Genomic DNA, 18,930 nt, shown 5'->3' on the forward strand with positions numbered 1-18,930 from the left:
ACGTCACTATAATAATGACGTTATAATAAAGATTTGGAAGTTATGGACTCATAACTTCTAAGTGAGCTTGGTAAAGTTATATAGTTGGTCTGTAGTGTAAATGTAAATATTATGTCGTCACCAGCACTTACGATGTCGTCATCAACATTGTTGTCGTTATTAGCCCTGAATACTGTTATGTGATAATAACAGAAAGATGAAAACCAGCAGCTAAATTTAGAACTGTCCTTGAGTTATCCTTTCCTATCCGTTTCTCAAGAAGTAGGAATGTTTATAAATCCAATATTTTACAGTACCAAGCAATAATAATCAGACAGCATTCATACACCTCTCTTTAACAATTGTAAACCAGTTCTGAAAAACAATTAGTCTGTCGTGGTATTTATACTATATTGCTAAATCTTTCAATTACATTTTCTAACACACTTCTTGTAAACAACCACTAGTCAGTAAACAAAGCAAGTCTATGATCTATTACATATAAGATCGTAAGAGTTATTTCCCTTGAATAAAATACATTCATCTTTCACTTCTGTAAGGGTTGTCTCCCTTTAGTCACTAATATATAACACAACTATATCGAAATAACAAGTAAGAGGCATCACTTTGCATTTATTTAGGAGAGTCATTCCATTAATTTCATTATTAATGTCAAAATTAAATTATGATTTCCATTGTGGAGTTTCTCACACACATGCGCTATCGCGCAACTCATGTCATAAACACAGTAATATTACAGGACTTGGTGAACCTCTGGACGCATACTCTGACACAGAGAGCATTAACAACGGAAAGAGAAAGGACACACGAACATAGTTAGGTATTGTTGGTGGTCAATGTGTACTACTTTATCTTGTTTTAAATATGTACGAATACATTATTGGTGTTGAGTGAAACATTGTCGTGAATACGCTGTAGGTCGTTCGTCCCTTTAGCTGAATCATTTTGTCATGTAGATTTGACAAATTTTCATCAATTCTTGACATCGATAATACTGCTCCTTCATTGTATGCCGAACAACTGGCTCACAAGATTGGAATAAATAGCATACAAAATTTCCGTATAATTTATACGTTTGGCAATTACTGTCCTTGTTTAATTTACGTCCTTCTGGTTTGAAAGCACTACATCATAGTTAGTTTACTGAATTGCAGTAACTATACTTTTTAGGAGAGTTTAGCACAGTTTAAATGCTTGGCCTGTTGTTCAACATACTGGAGATCCTCCGGGCTGAACACTTTGATTTAAAACACTTGGCTTGTATAGAGTGTGTTGTTCTTTAAAATGCCAATCGTACAAGCGATCCCGGAAACAGTGTAAGCACACTTCTCAACCAATATGCTGAAACAGTTGGCCTAGCTGACAATGTCCTATTTTATATGAATTTTACCATTTTAAATTTAATGCCCCACCCGAAAACAGTTCCATATGAGACAACAGAAGTGTCCGGTGAACCTCCATTCCAAATGTCCTCACTGGTGAGGAGTGCGTGTACCATTCGTCAACATACTCTATTCTTGAATTCTGTCAAACTTTTGAACGTGCTTCTTCGTTGTTATGCCAGTGTTAACCATGGTTACGGAATAGTCACTGTGTGTAAGGTCGATGGTGACCAGCGTGATTTCCAGTATTTGATGAAATCGTGATGGATCATAATCTGCCCTTTCTGTTTTATTTGACTTACTGACAATGTCTCCGTCACCTCCCCTTTCTGTTGTATTTGACTTACTGACAATGTCTCCGTCACCTCCCCTTTCTGTTGTATTTGACTTACTGACAATGTCTCCGTCACCCCCCCTTTCTGTTTTATTTGACTTACTGACAATGTTTCCGTCTCCTCCTCTTTCGGTTTTATTTGACTTACTGACAATGTCTCCGTCACCTCCCCTTTCTGTTTTATTTGACTTACTGACAATGTCTCCGTCACCTCCCCTTTCTGTTTTATTTGACTTACTGACAATGTCTCCGTCACCTCCCCTTTCTGTTTTATTTGACTTACTGACAATGTCTCCGTCACCTCCCCTTACTGTTTCATTTGACTTACTGACAATGTCTCCGTCACCTCCCCTTTCTGTTTTATTTGACTTACTGACAATGTCTCCGTCACCTCCCCTTTCTGTTTTACTTGACTAACTGACAATGTCTCCGTCACCTCCCCTTTCTGTTTTATTTGACTTACTGACAATGTCTCCGTCATCTCCCCTTTCTGTTTTTATTTGACTTACTGACAATGTTTCCGTCACCTCCCCTTTCGGTTTTATTCGACTTACTGACACAATGCCTCCGTCACCTCCCCTTTCGGTTTTTATTTGACTTACTGACAATATCTCCGTCACCTCCCCTTTCTGTTTTACTTGACTTACTGACAATGTTTCCGTCACCTCCCCTTTCTGTTTTTATTTGACTTACTGACAATGTCTCCGTCACCTCCCCTTTCGGTTTTTACTTGACTTACTGACAATGTCTCCGTCATCTCCCCTTTCTGTTTTTATTTGACTTACTGACAATGTCTCCGTCACCTCCCCTTTCGGTTTTATTTGACACTGACAATGTCTCCGTCATCTCCCCTTTCTGTTTTATTTGACTTACTGACAATGTTTCCGTCACCTCCCCTTTCTGTTTTATTTGACTTACTGACAATGTCTCCGTCACCTCCCCTTTCTGTTTTATTTGACTTACTGACAATGTCTCCGTCACCTCCCCTTTCTGTTTTATTTGACTTACTGACAATGTCTCCGTCACCTCCCCTTTCTGTTTTATTTGACTTACTGACAATGTTTCCGTCACCTCCCCTTTCTGTTTTATTTGACTTACTGACAATGTCTCCGTCACCTCCCCTTTCTGTTTTATTTGACTTACTGACAATGTCTCCGTCACCTCCCCTTTCTGTTTCATTTGACTTACTGACAATGTCTCCGTCACCTCCCCTTTCTGTTTTATTTGACTTACTGACAATGTCTCCGTCACCTCCCCTTTCTGTTTTTACTTGACTAACTGACAATGTCTCCGTCACCTCCCCTTTCTGTTTTATTTGACTTACTGACAATGTCTCCGTCATCTCCCCTTTCTGTTTTTATTTGACTTACTGACAATGTTTCCGTCACCTCCCCTTTCTGTTTTATTTGACTTACTGACAATGTCTCCGTCACCTCCCCTTTCTGTTTTATTTGACTTACTGACAATGTCTCCGTCACCTCCCCTTTCGGTTTTTACTTGACTTACTGACCATGTCTCCGTCATCTCCCTTTCTGTTTTTATTTGACTTACTGACAATGTCTCCGTCACCTCCCCTTTCTGTTTTTACTTGACTAACTGACAATGTCTCCGTCACCTCCCCTTTCTGTTTTATTTGACTTACTGACAATGTCTCCGTCATCTCCCCTTTCTGTTTTTACTTGACTAACTGACAATGTCTCCGTCACCTCCCCTTTCTGTTTTTATTTGACTTACTGACAATATCTCCGTCACCTCCCCTTTCGGTTTTTACTTGACTAACTGACAATGTCTCCGTCACCTCCCCTTTCTGTTTTTATTTGACTTACTGACAATGTCTCCGTCATCTCCCCTTTCTGTTTTATTTGACACTGACAATGTCTCCGTCACCTCCCCTTTCGGTTTTTATTTGACACTGACAATATCTCCGTCACCTCCCCTTTCGGTTTTATTTGACTCACTGACAATATCTCCGTCACCTCCCCTTTCGGTTTTATTTGACTCACTGACAATATCTCCGTCACCTCCCCTTTCTGTTTTATTTGACTCACTGACAATATCTCCGTCACCTCCCCTTTCGGTTTTATTTGACTCACTGACAATATCTCCGTCACCTCCCCTTTCGGTTTTATTTGACTCACTGACAATGTCTCCGTCACCTCCCCTTTCGGTTTTTATTTGACACTGACAATATCTCCGTCACCTCCCCTTTCGGTTTTATTTGACTCACTGACAATATCTCCGTCACCTCCCCTTTCGGTTTTATTTGACTCACTGACAATGTCTCCGTCACCTCCCCTTTCGGTTTTTATTTCACACTGACAATATCTCCGTCACCTCCCCTTTCGGTTTTATTTGACTCACTGACAATATCTCCGTCACCTCCCCTTTCGGTTTTATTTGACACTGACAATGTCTCCGTCACCTCCCCTTTCGGTTTTATTTGACTTACTGACAATGTTTCCGTCATCTCCCCTTTCTGTTTTTATTTGACTTACTGACAATATCTCCGTCATCTCCCCTTTCGGTTTTATTTGACTTACTGACAATATCTCCGTCACCTCCCCTTTCTGTTTTTATTTGACTTACTGACAATGTCTCCGTCATCTCCCCTTTCTGTTTTTTTTGACACTGACAATGTCTCCGTCACCTCCCCTTTCGGTTTTTATTTGACACTGACAATATCTCCGTCACCTCCCCTTTCGGTTTTATTTGACTCACTGACAATATCTCCGTCACCTCCCCTTTCGGTTTTATTTGACACTGACAATGTCTCCGTCACCTCCCCTTTCTGTTTTACTTGACTTACTGACAATGCCTCCGTCACCTCCCCTTTCTGTTTTATTTGACTTACTGACAATGTCTCCGTCACCTCCCCTTTCTGTTTTATTTGACTTACTGACAATGTCTCCGTCACCTCCCCTTTCTGTTTTACTTGACTTACTGACAATGCCTCCGTCACCTCCCCTTTCTGTTTTATTTGACTTACTGACAATGTCTCCGTCACCTCCCCTTTCTGTTTTATTTGACTTACTGACACAATATCTCCGTCACCTCCCCTTTCGGTTTTATTTGACTTACTGACACAATGCCTCCGTCACCTCCCCTTTCGGTTTTTATTTGACTTACTGACAATATCTCCGTCACCTCCCCTTTCTGTTTTACTTGACTTACTGACAATGTCTCCGTCATCTCCCCTTTCTGTTTTATTTGACTTACTGACAATGTCTCCGTCACCTCCCCTTTCTGTTTTATTTGACTTACTGACAATGTCTCCGTCATCTCCCCTTTCTGTTTTACTTGACTTACTGACAATGTATCCGTCACCTCCCCTTTCTGTTTTACTTGACTTACTGACAATGTCTCCGTCATCTCCCCTTTCGGTTTTATTTGACTTACTGACAATGTCTCCGTCACCTCCCCTTTCTGTTTTATTTGACTTACTGACAATGTCTCCGTCACCTCCCCTTTCTGTTTTATTTGACTTACTGACAATGTCTCCGTCACCTCCCCTTTCGGTTTTATTTGACTTACTGACAATATCTCCGTCACCTCCCCTTTCTGTTTTACTTGACTTACTGACAATGTTCTCCGTCATCTCCCCTTTCTGTTTTACTTGACTTACTGACAATGTTTCCGTCATCTCCCCTTTCTGTTTTATTTGACTTACTGACAATGTCTCCGTCACCTCCCCTTTCTGTTTTATTTGACTTACTGACAATGTCTCCATCACCTCCCCTTTCTGTTTTTATTTGACACTGACAATGTCTCCGTCACCTCCCCTTTCTGTTTTATTTGACTTACTGACAATGTCTCCGTCACCTCCCCTTTCTGTTTTATTTGACTTACTGACAATGTCTCCGTCACCTCCCCTTTCTGTTTTATTTGACACTGACAATGTCTCCGTCATCTCCCCTTTCTGTTTTACTTGACTTACTGACAATGTCTCCGTCATCTCCCCTTTCTGTTTTATTTGACTTACTGACAATGTCTCCGTCACCTCCCCTTTCGGTTTTTACTTGACTTACTGACCATGTCTCCGTCACCTCCCCTTTCTGTTTTTATTTGACTTACTGACAATGTCTCCGTCACCTCCCCTTTCTGTTTTTACTTGACTAACTGACAATGTCTCCGTCACCTCCCCTTTCTGTTTTATTTGACTTACTGACAATGTCTCCGTCATCTCCCCTTTCTGTTTTTACTTGACTTACTGACAATGTCTCCGTCACCTCCCCTTTCTGTTTTTATTTGACTTACTGACAATATCTCCGTCACCTCCCCTTTCGGTTTTTACTTGACTAACTGACAATGTCTCCGTCACCTCCCCTTTCTGTTTTTATTTGACTTACTGACAATGTCTCCGTCATCTCCCCTTTCTGTTTTATTTGACACTGACAATGTCTCCGTCACCTCCCCTTTCGGTTTTTATTTGACACTGACAATATCTCCGTCACCTCCCCTTTCGGTTTTATTTGACTCACTGACAATATCTCCGTCACCTCCCCTTTCGGTTTTATTTGACTCACTGACAATATCTCCGTCACCTCCCCTTTCTGTTTTATTTGACTCACTGACAATATCTCCGTCACCTCCCCTTTCGGTTTTATTTGACTCACTGACAATCTCTCCGTCACCTCCCCTTTCGGTTTTATTTGACTCACTGACAATGTCTCCGTCACCTCCCCTTTCGGTTTTTATTTGACACTGACAATATCTCCGTCACCTCCCCTTTCGGTTTTATTTGACTCACTGACAATATCTCCGTCACCTCCCTTTTCGGTTTTATTTGACTCACTGACAATGTCTCCGTCACCTCCCCTTTCGGTTTTTATTTGACACTGACAATATCTCCGTCACCTCCCCTTTCGGTTTTATTTGACTCACTGACAATATCTCCGTCACCTCCCCTTTCGGTTTTATTTGACACTGACAATGTCTCCGTCACCTCCCCTTTCGGTTTTATTTGACTTACTGACAATGTTTCCGTCATCTCCCCTTTCTGTTTTTATTTGACTTACTGACAATATCTCCGTCATCTCCCCTTTCGGTTTTATTTGACTTACTGACAATATCTCCGTCACCTCCCCTTTCTGTTTTTATTTGACTTACTGACAATGTCTCCGTCATCTCCCCTTTCTGTTTTATTTGACACTGACAATGTCTCCGTCACCTCCCCTTTCGGTTTTTATTTGACACTGACAATATCTCCGTCACCTCCCCTTTCGGTTTTATTTGACTCACTGACAATATCTCCGTCACCTCCCCTTTCGGTTTTATTTGACACTGACAATGTCTCTGTCACCTCCCCTTTCGGTTTTATTTGACTTACTGACAATGTTTCCGTCATCTCCCCTTTCTGTTTTTATTTGACTTACTGACAATGTCTCCGTCACCTCCCCTTTCGGTTTTATTTGACTTACTGACAATGTCTCCGTCATCTCCCCTTTCGGTTTTATTTGACTTACTGACAATGTCTCCGTCACCTCCCCTTTCTGTTTTATTTGACACTGACAATGTCTCCGTCACCTCCCCTTTCTGTTTTACTTGACTTACTGACAATGCCTCCGTCACCTCCCCTTTCTGTTTTATTTGACTTACTGACAATGTCTCCGTCACCTCCCCTTTCTGTTTTATTTGACACTGACAATGTCTCCGTCACCTCCCCTTTCTGTTTTACTTGACTTACTGGCAATGCCTCCGTCACCTCCCCTTTCTGTTTTATTTGACCTACTGACAATGTCTCCGTCACCTCCCCTTTCTGTTTTATTTGACTTACTGACACAATATCTCCGTCACCTCCCCTTTCGGTTTTATTTGACTTACTGACACAATGCCTCCGTCACCTCCCCTTTCGGTTTTTATTTGACTTACTGACAATATCTCCGTCACCTCCCCTTTCTGTTTTACTTGACTTACTGACAATGTCTCCGTCATCTCCCCTTTCTGTTTTATTTGACACTGACAATGTCTCCGTCACCTCCCCTTTCTGTTTTATTTGACTTACTGACAATGTCTCCGTCATCTCCCCTTTCTGTTTTACTTGACTTACTGACAATGTCTCCGTCACCTCCCCTTTCTGTTTTACTTGACTTACTGACAATGTTTCCGTCATCTCCCCTTTCGGTTTTATTTGACTTACTGACAATGTCTCCGTCACCTCCCCTTTCTGTTTTATTTGACTTACTGACAATGTCTCCGTCACCTCCCCTTTCTGTTTTTATTTGACTTACTGACAATGTCTCCGTCACCTCCCCTTTCTGTTTTATTTGACTTACTGACAATATCTCCGTCACCTCCCCTTTCTGTTTTACTTGACTTACTGACAATGTTTCCGTCATCTCCCCTTTCTGTTTTACTTGACTTACTGACAATGTTTCCGTCATCTCCCCTTTCTGTTTTATTTGACTTACTGACAATGTCTCCGTCACCTCCCCTTTCTGTTTTATTTGACTTACTGACAATGTCTCCGTCACCTCCCCTTTCTGTTTTTATTTGACACTGACAATGTCTCCGTCACCTCCCCTTTCTGTTTTATTTGACTTACTGACAATGTCTCCGTCACCTCCCCTTTCTGTTTTATTTGACTTACTGACAATGTCTCCGTCACCTCCCCTTTCTGTTTTTATTTGACACTGACAATGTTTCCGTCATCTCCCCTTTCTGTTTTACTTGACTTACTGACAATGTTTCCGTCATCTCCCCTTTCTGTTTTATTTGACACTGACAATGTCTCCGTCATCTCCCCTTTCTGTTTTATTTGACTTACTGACAATGTCTCCGTCACCTCCCCTTTCTGTTTTTATTTGACTTACTGACAATGTCTCCGTCACCTCCCCTTTCTGTTTTATTTGACTTACTGACAATGTCTCCGTCACCTCCCCTTTCTGTTTTATTTGACTTACTGACAATATCTCCGTCATCTCCCCTTTCGGTTTTATTTGACTTACTGACAATGTCTCCGTCATCTCCCCTTTCTGTTTTATTTGACTTACTGACAATGTCTCCGTCATCTCCCCTTTCTGTTTTATTTGACTTACTGACAATATCTCCGTCACCTCCCCTTTCTGTTTTATTTGACTTACTGACAATGTCTCCGTCATGTCCCCTTTCTGTTTTATTTGACTTACTGACAATGTCTCCGTCACCTCCCCTTTCTGTTTTATTTGACTTACTGACAATGTCTCCGTCACCTCCCCTTTCTGATTTATTTGACTTACTGACAATGTCTCCGTCATCTCCCCTTTCTGTTTTATTTGACTTACTGACAATGTCTCCGTCATCTCCCCTTTCTGTTTTATTTGACTTACTGACAATGTCTCCGTCATCTCCCCTTTCTGTTTTTATTTGACCTACTGACAATGTCTCCGTCACCTCCCCTTTCTGTTTTTATTTGACTTACTGACAATGTCTCCGTCACCTCCCCTTTCTGTTTTATTTGACTTACTGACAATGTCTCCGTCACCTCCCCTTTCTGTTTTATTTGACTTACTGACAATGTCTCCGTCACCTCCCCTTTCGGTTTTTATTTGACTTACTGACAATGTCTCCGTCACCTCCCCTTTCTGTTTTTATTTGACTTACTGACAATGTCTCCGTCACCTCCCCTTTCTGTTTTTATTTGACTTACTGACAATGTCCCCGTCACCTCCCCTTTCTGTTTTTATTTGACTTACTGACAATGTCTCCGTCACCTCCCCTTTCTGTTTTATTTGACTTACTGACAATGTCTCCGTCACCTCCCCTTTCTGTTTTTATTTGACTTACTGACAATGTCTCCGTCATCTCCCCAAGTATTGCCATAACAGTGTAGTGTATTATGTTGATGTTATTGATATTTTAAGGCAATGGGCATCGCTGGACTTATATGAATTATGTTCTTATGAATACGTTTTGGATATTAGCAATGTGTTTGACGTTACTTCAGTACAAGCAGTAGTAACCTTTTATACTGATATATATCACTGACTGATAGTCCATCATTTCATCGTAATATGGATGCTATAGTAGATTGTGTGTTTAGGAGGATTTATTGCCATCGCCAGATTTCCACGAGGTCCGCACAAGTAAATACGGCGATAGAGTGACTCATTGATTACATGGTGTATATCTATGAATGATTTTGGGGAAAGGGTTTTGAGCTGAACATGCAATGCTATCTTCTGTGAATGGTTAACTATACTTTGGTAATACATAGCTTCGGTATGAGGAGTATTTAACAGATATAATGAGTATACAATAGCTGTAACGAGTAAGTTTAGGCGTGCTCGTTAACACCCTGCTGTCACACAACCACCGAATCGTTCGATTGATGTTGGACCATTTAACACTTAAACCTATCCTTTCACTCGCGTTACTAGTTAGAGAGGGAACTTTCTGCTGGAATGTATCCCAAATCGAACTGAGCAACAGCATCATCTACTTTGAATAACCTTTTCCAGGACGATAAACAATGTAAAATGAGTGTCTTTATATGTTAAATGTTCGGCCAAAGCGTATATAATGTAATTCAAGGTCAATCAAACATAATATCTCCGAGTGGGGACGGAGCGATGATGTTTGGTGGTACGCTTTCTCATTCATCAGTCCAAACTCTATAGGTATTTCTATATTGTTACATTTCATTCTGGTCCCCAAAGAAAGAAACACAAATACAACAACAGGTGTTAATTCACCACTCCCCCAAACAATACAACAACAGGTGTTAATTCACCACTCCCCTAAACAATACTAAACACGGTTCTTTGTTACTCACGAAGTAGTACAACCCGCTTCCGTCACACGTTAACGTCTATTATCAAGAGATATCGATGCAAAATTCAACTATTATTGAAGGAGTCCGTAACTAAAGTCCCAGAAACGGCGTACAACGTCCCTTAAAAACAAAAGTGACATCAAAATTTGATTGGTATTAACTTATATTGTATTTTCATGCCAACTTCTCATAAAATGTTGTACAAAACCTCTCTTCTACAGAATCTTAAAATAAAAAGGTCACGGATCTGGAATATATAGAAGCTGAACACTGTCTTATTTAAAATTTATGTATTTGTTGGAAGCTGACAGTGCTTAAAATATAATATATTTCATTAGTCGCCTCAATTTGCAGTGGGATATGAAAGGAACGGGCCTTTTGTATCTCATTGTATCTATAGAGGCGACTAATGTGGACCGTTGCTGTTACGGGTATTCTGTGGCTGCTGTTTAGGTAAAGGACATTAAACAGACCAACCTCTGTCGGCCGATATTATTGTCCATGGCCGGTCTTCTTATGTCTTTAGATCTACGATGTTATACGGGAAATGTGTTGTTACGTAACGCAGGGTACACGAGTGCTGTATAAGTCAGATATCGTACACGGTATCTCAACCCGAGACTACCACCCAGCTAGGGAATAACAACAACTACATACGTATAAAGATTGATAATTTATGTGGTTTTATTTTGACTTGTATAAGTAGAAATGATTACATGATTTGATTTTTAATGCCATATATCGACTACTAACGGAAGTGAAGGATGGGATACTCGAGCAAGGTTAATAACTAATTAAAGAATGCATTAGTAGTGTTCATCACCTTACATGTCACTGAGCTTTAGTCAGTCAGGGAAATGTATCAGTGGATCTGACGGTTGTAAGCTGACGGACGACTACAACATGTCCATGTTGTGTGATGTAGAGGATATACACAGACACTTCTCCAGTGGATACAGACAATAGCTGTGGGCTCGGTTGAGACATTTCATGTTGTTACAGCACTCTGTGACATCCGGTATACAGGAATTCATCAGGCTGACACACGTCTGAAACACAGAAAAATCAAAATGTTAGTCTGTAGTAACTAAAACTGTCATACTTCTGAAACACACAAATCGTCATGTTAGTCTGAAGTTAATAAATCTGTCACATTTCTGAAACACACAAATCGTCATGTTAGTCTGTAGTAACTAAAGCTGTCACACTTCTGAAACACACAAATCGTCATGTTAGTCTGTAGTAACTAAAACTGTCACACTTCTGAAACACACAAATCGTCATGTTAGTCTGTAGTAACTGAAACTGTCACACTTCTGAAACACACAAATCGTCATGTTAGTCTGTAGTAACTAAAACTGTCACACTTCTGAAACATACAAATCGTCATGTTAGTCTGTAGTAACTAAAGCTGTCACACTTCTGAAACACACAAATCGTCATGTTAGTCTGTAGTAACTAAAACTGTCACACTTCTGAAACACACAAATCGTCATGTTAGTCTGTAGTAACTAAAACTGTCACACTTCTGAAACACACGAATCGTCATGTTAGTCTGTAGTAACTAAAACTGTCACACTTCTGAAACACACGAATCGTCATGTTAGTCTGAAGTTAATAAATCTGTCACACGTCTGAAACACACAAATCGTCATGTTAGTCTGTAGTAACTAAAACTGTCACACTTCTGAAACACACAAATCGTCATGTTAGTCTGTAGTAACTAAATCTGTTACACTTCTGAAACACACAAATCGTCATGTTAGTCTGTAGTAACTAAAACTGTCACACTTCTGAAACACACAAATCGTCATGTTAATCTGTAGTGACTAAAACTGTCACACTTCTGAAACACACAAATCGTCATGTTAATCTGTAGTGACTAAAACTGTCACACTTTTGAAACACACAAATCGTCATGTTAGTCAGTAGTAACTGAAGATGTCACACTTCTGAAACACACAAATCGTCATGTTAGTCTGTAGTAACTAAAACTGTCACACTTCTGAAACACACAAATCGTCATGTTAGTCTGTAGTAACTAAAACTGTCACACTTCTGAAACACACAAATCGTCATGTTAGTCTGTAGTAACTAAAACTGTCACACTTCTGAAACACACAAATCGTCATGTTAGTCTGTAGTAACTAAAACTGTCACACTTCTGAAACACACAAATCGCCATGTTAGTCAGTAGTAACTGAAGATGTCACACTTCTGAAACACACAAATCGTCATGTTAGTCTGTAGTAACTAAAACTGTCACACTTCTGAAACACACAAATCGTCATGTTAGTCTGTAGTAACTAAAACTGTCACACTTCTGAAACACACAAATCGTCATGTTAGTCTGTAGTAACTAAAACTGTCACACTTCTGAAACACACAAATCGTCATGTTAGTCTGTAGTAACTAAAACTGTCACACTTCTGAAACACACAAATCGTCATGTTAGTCAGTAGTAACTAAAACTGTCACACTTCTGAAACACACAAATCGTCATGTTAGTCTGTAGTAACTAAAGCTGTCACACTTCTGAAACACACAAATCGTAATATTAGTCAGTAGTAACTAAAGATGTCACACTTCTGAAACACACAAATCGTCATGTTAGTCTGTAGAAACTAAAGCTGACACACTTCTGAAACACACAAATCGTTATGTTAGTCTGTAGTAACTAAAACTGTCACACTTCTGAAACACACAAATCGTCATGTTAGTCTGTAGTAACTAACGCGGTCACACTTCTGAAACACACAAATCGTAATATTAGTCAGTAGTAACTAAAGATGTCACACTTCTGAAACACACAAATCGTCATGTTAGTCTGTAGTAACTAAAGCGGTCACACTTCTGAAACACACAAATCGTCATGTTAGTCTGTAGTAACTAAAACTGTCACACTTCTGAAACACACAAATCGTCATGTTAGTCTTTAGTAACTAAAACTGTCACACTTCTGAAACACACAAATCGTCATGTTAATCTGTAGTAACTAAAACTGTCACACTTCTGAAACACACAAATCGTCATGTTAATCTGTAGTAACTAAAACTGTCACACTTCTGAAACACACAAATCGTCATGTTAATCTGTAGTAACTAAAACTGTCACACTTCTGAAACACACAAATCGTCATGTTAGTCTGTAGTAACTAAAGATGTCACACTTCTGAAACACACAAATCGTGATTTTAGTCCGTAGTAACTAAAGCTGTCACACTTCTGAAACACACAAATCGTCATGTTAGTCTTTAGTAACTAAAACTGTCACACTTCTGAAACACACAAATCGTCATGTAAGTGTGTAGTAACTAAAACTGTCACACTTCTGAAACACACAAATCGTCATGTTAGTCTGTAGTAACTAAAACTGTCACACTTCTGAAACACACAAATCGTCATGTTAGTCAGTAGTAACTGAAGATGTCACACTTCTGAAACACACAAATCGTCATGTTAGTCTGTAGTAACTAAAGATGTCACACTTCTGAAACACACAAATCGTCATGTTAGTCTGTAGTAACTAAAGCTGTCACACTTCTGAAACACACAAATCGTCATGTTAGTCTGTAGTAACTGAAACTGTCACACTTCTGAAACACACAAATCGTCATGTTAGTCTGTAGTAACTAAAACTGTCACACTTCTGAAACACACAAATCGTCATGTTAATCTGTAGTAACTAAAGCTGTCACACTTCTGAAACACACAAATCGTAATATTAGTCTGTAGTAACTAAAGCTGTCACACTTCTGAAACACACAAATCGTCATGTTAGTCTGTAGTAACTAAAACTGTCACACTTCTGAAACACACAAATCGTCATGTTAGTCTGAAGTTAATAAATTTGTCACACTTCTGAAACACACAAATCGTCATGTAAGTCTGTAGTAACTAAAACTGTCACACTTCTGAAACACACAAATCGTCATGTTAGTCTGTAGAAACTAAAACTGACACACTTTTGAAAAATATGGCAAGCCAAGTTGTCATTTATTCGCGGAGCAATGTTGATCCAGTATTTTACGAAATTATATAAGATATCTTATATGTTTATGAGATTTCTTATATGTTGATAAGATATCTTATATGTTTATGAGATATCTTATTTGTTTATGAGATATCTTATTTAAAGTTTATAATATATCTTATACACTGTATAATATATCTCATATAATATATAAGATATCTTATAAACTTTTCTTTATAAGATATTATATAAAATATATAAGATATCTTATATCTTTTATAAGATATCTTATAAACTTTTATTTATGAGATATCTCATAAAAGGTATAAGATATCTTATAAAGAAAAGTTTATAAGATATCTTATAAAGAACGAGACTCTGGTGAGACCGGCAAAATAATAAAAGTTCGAGAATGAGTGCTCCCTCTGTAAGGTAACTTCCGTTTTGTTGGAAGGCACATGGAACATTCACAATCAACCCTCTGTCGCGATCGGCTAGGCACGGTGCAGATGTCGTGTAAGAGCAAACATGAATATATGACAATTATAAATCTGTTTCATCTCGGCTCTTTCATCGAGTGGGGGAGAGTTCATTATCTCAAATTGAAGATGTCTTATAATCGAATTATATAATATATCTTATATAATATATCTTATATCTTTTATGAGATATCTTATATATTATATAAGATTTCTTTTAAAGAAAAATATATAAGATATCTCATTTAATATATAAGATATCTTATATAATTATATGAGATATCTTATATAATTTGGTAAAGTCCTGGATCAACGTTGCTCCTTGAATAAATGACAACTTGGCTTGCCTTAGAAACACACAAATCGTCATGTTAGTCTGTAGTGATTAAATTGTTTTGGACGACTGCTAATGCTCATAACGACTATTCAGCGACATTGGAGAAACCTATTTAAACTACATTTTGTAGTTAGACCAACGTTTGACGACTTGTGGAAATACGTCGTATGTTTGATGACTATTCTCTAAGCGACTTCATGTCTTTGGTCCTCAATAAGTCACTTTCCCACCACGATCCACTATCGCAGTATACTGGTCACCAGCCACTCCATTGTTTTTGTTAGAATTACTCCACTAAATTCTGATACTAGATTATCTCCCCCTGATTGAAACTCCAGAATCAGGCATATCTTCGAGACCAAAATCATAAACCTCAATTTGATTTATAATTTTAATATTCAAGAGACATGTGGTCAGTCTACCACAACAGCACCAGGGTCTCTGACTAGTCTTCAGACGTGGTCGTTGAACCTTACTTAGAATAATGACAGATAAGCAATTGTTCACTCGCCCGTGGATTTTAAATGTATTCAAATCCGCTATAATATGTTTGAAATCCACTGGCGAGCAATTAGCGAACGAGGACAACTGATCAGATGTGGATAATAATAACGACAAGAACTTCTGGGAAATCCATTGGGTCGTTGTTTAGTTTCCCATTAGGTTTCTTACCGTAATTTGTTTAATACCATACAAGTTTGATCATCGCCCTATTGATGACACGAAGCCACTTCAAATTCAACTCAAAATTGTAGCATATCAGTATTTAGAGCAGTAGAAAATAAATAGTACACGTGAGGATGGTGTGTGGAAAGATGGACCTCTCTTGTGAGAAATCTGCGTAGACCGGCGTAACATGGTTTGTGTTACTAAATGATAACATATAGAGAGCAGCCAACTCTAGCATCACAGTCGGTGTAGAAGACTGGTGTCATCATTACCAGTCACAGACCGGATATGTTAATGGGGAAAGGAGGCGTACTTGGGGGTAACCACGTGCCCTTAGTGATGCTATTAAGATTGCATGATGGACATATCTTTGTACAAGCTATGTCATATCAAAATATAACTTCCGGAAACTCTTATTGCGCTGTGGTGATGCAAATATTTCACTGCCATTTTGTTTGTCAACTCCCTTGGTGATTGATTTAGGATACCATAGCCGCGGAAAAACTGATTTTCTAATATCATCGAAGTGACATAAAAGATGGTTTCGATTATTAAATCGCTTGACGTCCCATCATTTCCTTAATGTGTTAGGGTTGATGTCATATCAGATTATTCCGAGGTTCGGTATTAGTTGTCATGGAAATGTCCAAGTGTCCACGGAACTGTGAAGAAGTGCGATCATTGTTTTGGTCAAATTAATTTTCTATAGCCCACGTGTCACATCACCAGTCAGCCAGTAATGATGTATGGGTGAGATTTGGCCTGTTTTAACACTCAAACATACCTCCTGTTGTGCCATTCGGACATTAGTATTGGATCGCGCCTTGTGTCACTATTGGGAATAACTCATACAGGATAGAGAAACCTTAAAAACATATATTTGTTGGCTTATCTGTCACTATGTAAGCAAACCCTTCTAAATATATAGCCTTCGTGAAAAAACAAATCACACATCACATTTACAACAATGGGAACTACAAAGTACATCCTTATCTACAGCTATATAAATCATAACTGTACGTGATAACTGTATAACGGTATCTGGGACTATAGGCCTACAATGTAATATATAACTATAATGGTTATCTGGGACTATACAATGTAATAGATAAATGTAACGGTTCTCTGGGACTATACAATGTAATATATAATATAAATGGTTCATCTGGGACTATACAATGTAATATTTGTGTAACAGCTATCTGTGACTATACATTGTAATATATAAATATAATGGTTATATGTTACTATACAATGTAATATATAAATATAACGGTTATATTTGACTATACAATGTAATATATAAATATAATGGGTTATATGTTACTATACAATGTAATATATAAATATAACGGTTATATTTGACTATACAATGTAATATATAAATATAACGGTTATATTTGACTATACAATGTAATATATAAATATAACGGTTATATTTGACTATACAATGTAATATATAAATATAATGGTTACATGTGACTATACAATGTAATATATAAATATAACGGTTATATTTGACTATACAATGTAATATATAAATATAACGGTAATATTTGACTATACAATGTAATATATAAATATAATGGTTACATGTGACTATAAAATGTAAGATTTGTATAACAGCTATCTGTGACTATACAATGTAATATATATATATAATGTTATATGTAACTATACAATGTAATTACTGTATAACGTTATCTGGGACTATACAATGTAATTACTGTATAACGTTATCTGGGACTATAAAATGTAATTACTGTATAACGTTATCTGGGACTATACAATGTAATTACTGTATAACGGTTATCTGGGACTATACAATGTAATTACTGTATAACGGTTATCTGGGACTATACAATGTAATATGTATAACGGTTATCTGGGACTATATAATGTAATTACTGTATAACGTTATCTGGGACTATACAATGTAATTACTGTATAACGTTATCTGGGACTATATAATGTAATTACTGTATAACGTTATCTGGGACTATACAATGTAATTACTGTATAACGTTATCTGGGACTATATAATGTTATTACTGTATAACGGTTATCTGGGACTATACAATGTAATTACTGTATAACGTTATCTGGGACTATACAATGTAATTACTGTATAACGGTTATCTGGGACTATACAATGTAATTACTGTATAACGGTTATCTGGGACTATATAATGTAATTACTGTATAACGTTATCTGGGACTATACAATGTAATTACTGTATAACGTTATCTGGGACTATACAATGTTATTACTGTATAACGTTATATGTGACTATACAATGTAATTACTGTATAACGGTTATCTGGGACTATATAATGTAATTACTGTATAACGTTATCTGGGACTATACAATGTAATTACTGTATAACGGTTATCTGGGACTATACAATGTAATTACTGTATAACGGTTATCTGGGACTATACAATGTAATAACTGTATAACGTTATATGGGACTATATAATGTTATTATTGTATAACGGTTATCTGGTACTATATAATGTAATACTGTATAACGTTATCTGGGACTATATAATGTAATGTTAATGTATAACGGTTATCAGGGACTATACAATGTAATTACTGTATAACGGTTATCTGGGACTATACAATGTAATTACTGTATAACGGTTATCTGGGACTATACAATGTAATTACTGTATAACGTTATATGTGACTATACAATGTAATTACTGTATAACTGTTATCTGGGACTATACAATGTCATACTTGTATAACGGTAATCTGGGTCTATACAATGTAATTACTGTATAACGTTATCTGGGACTATACAATGTAATTACTGTATAACTGTTATCTGGGACTATACAATGTAATTACTGTATAACGGTTTTCTAGGACTATACAATGTTATATTTATATAACGGTTATCTGGGACTATACAATGTAATTACTGTATAACTGTTATCTGGGACTATACAATGGAATTACTATATAACGGTTATCTGGGACTATACAATGTAATTACTG

At 37.8% G+C, this 18,930-nt stretch overlaps 1 protein-coding gene across 1 annotated transcript in view; it reads right to left on the minus strand.

Moving 5' to 3' along the window:
- Positions 1-11,125: 11,125 nt before the first annotated feature.
- LOC117328174 overlaps positions 11,126-18,930 on the minus strand; it is a 29,861-nt gene continuing 22,056 nt past the window's right edge. The window contains exon 4 of the mRNA XM_033885582.1: positions 11,126-11,514. Coding sequence (XP_033741473.1) covers positions 11,362-11,514 — 153 coding nt within the window. The 3' untranslated portion in view covers positions 11,126-11,361. The remainder of the gene's footprint in view (positions 11,515-18,930) is intronic.

This window comes from Pecten maximus, chromosome 5 (genome assembly GCF_902652985.1).
Source record: "Pecten maximus chromosome 5, xPecMax1.1, whole genome shotgun sequence".
NCBI lineage: Eukaryota > Metazoa > Mollusca > Bivalvia > Pectinida > Pectinidae > Pecten > Pecten maximus.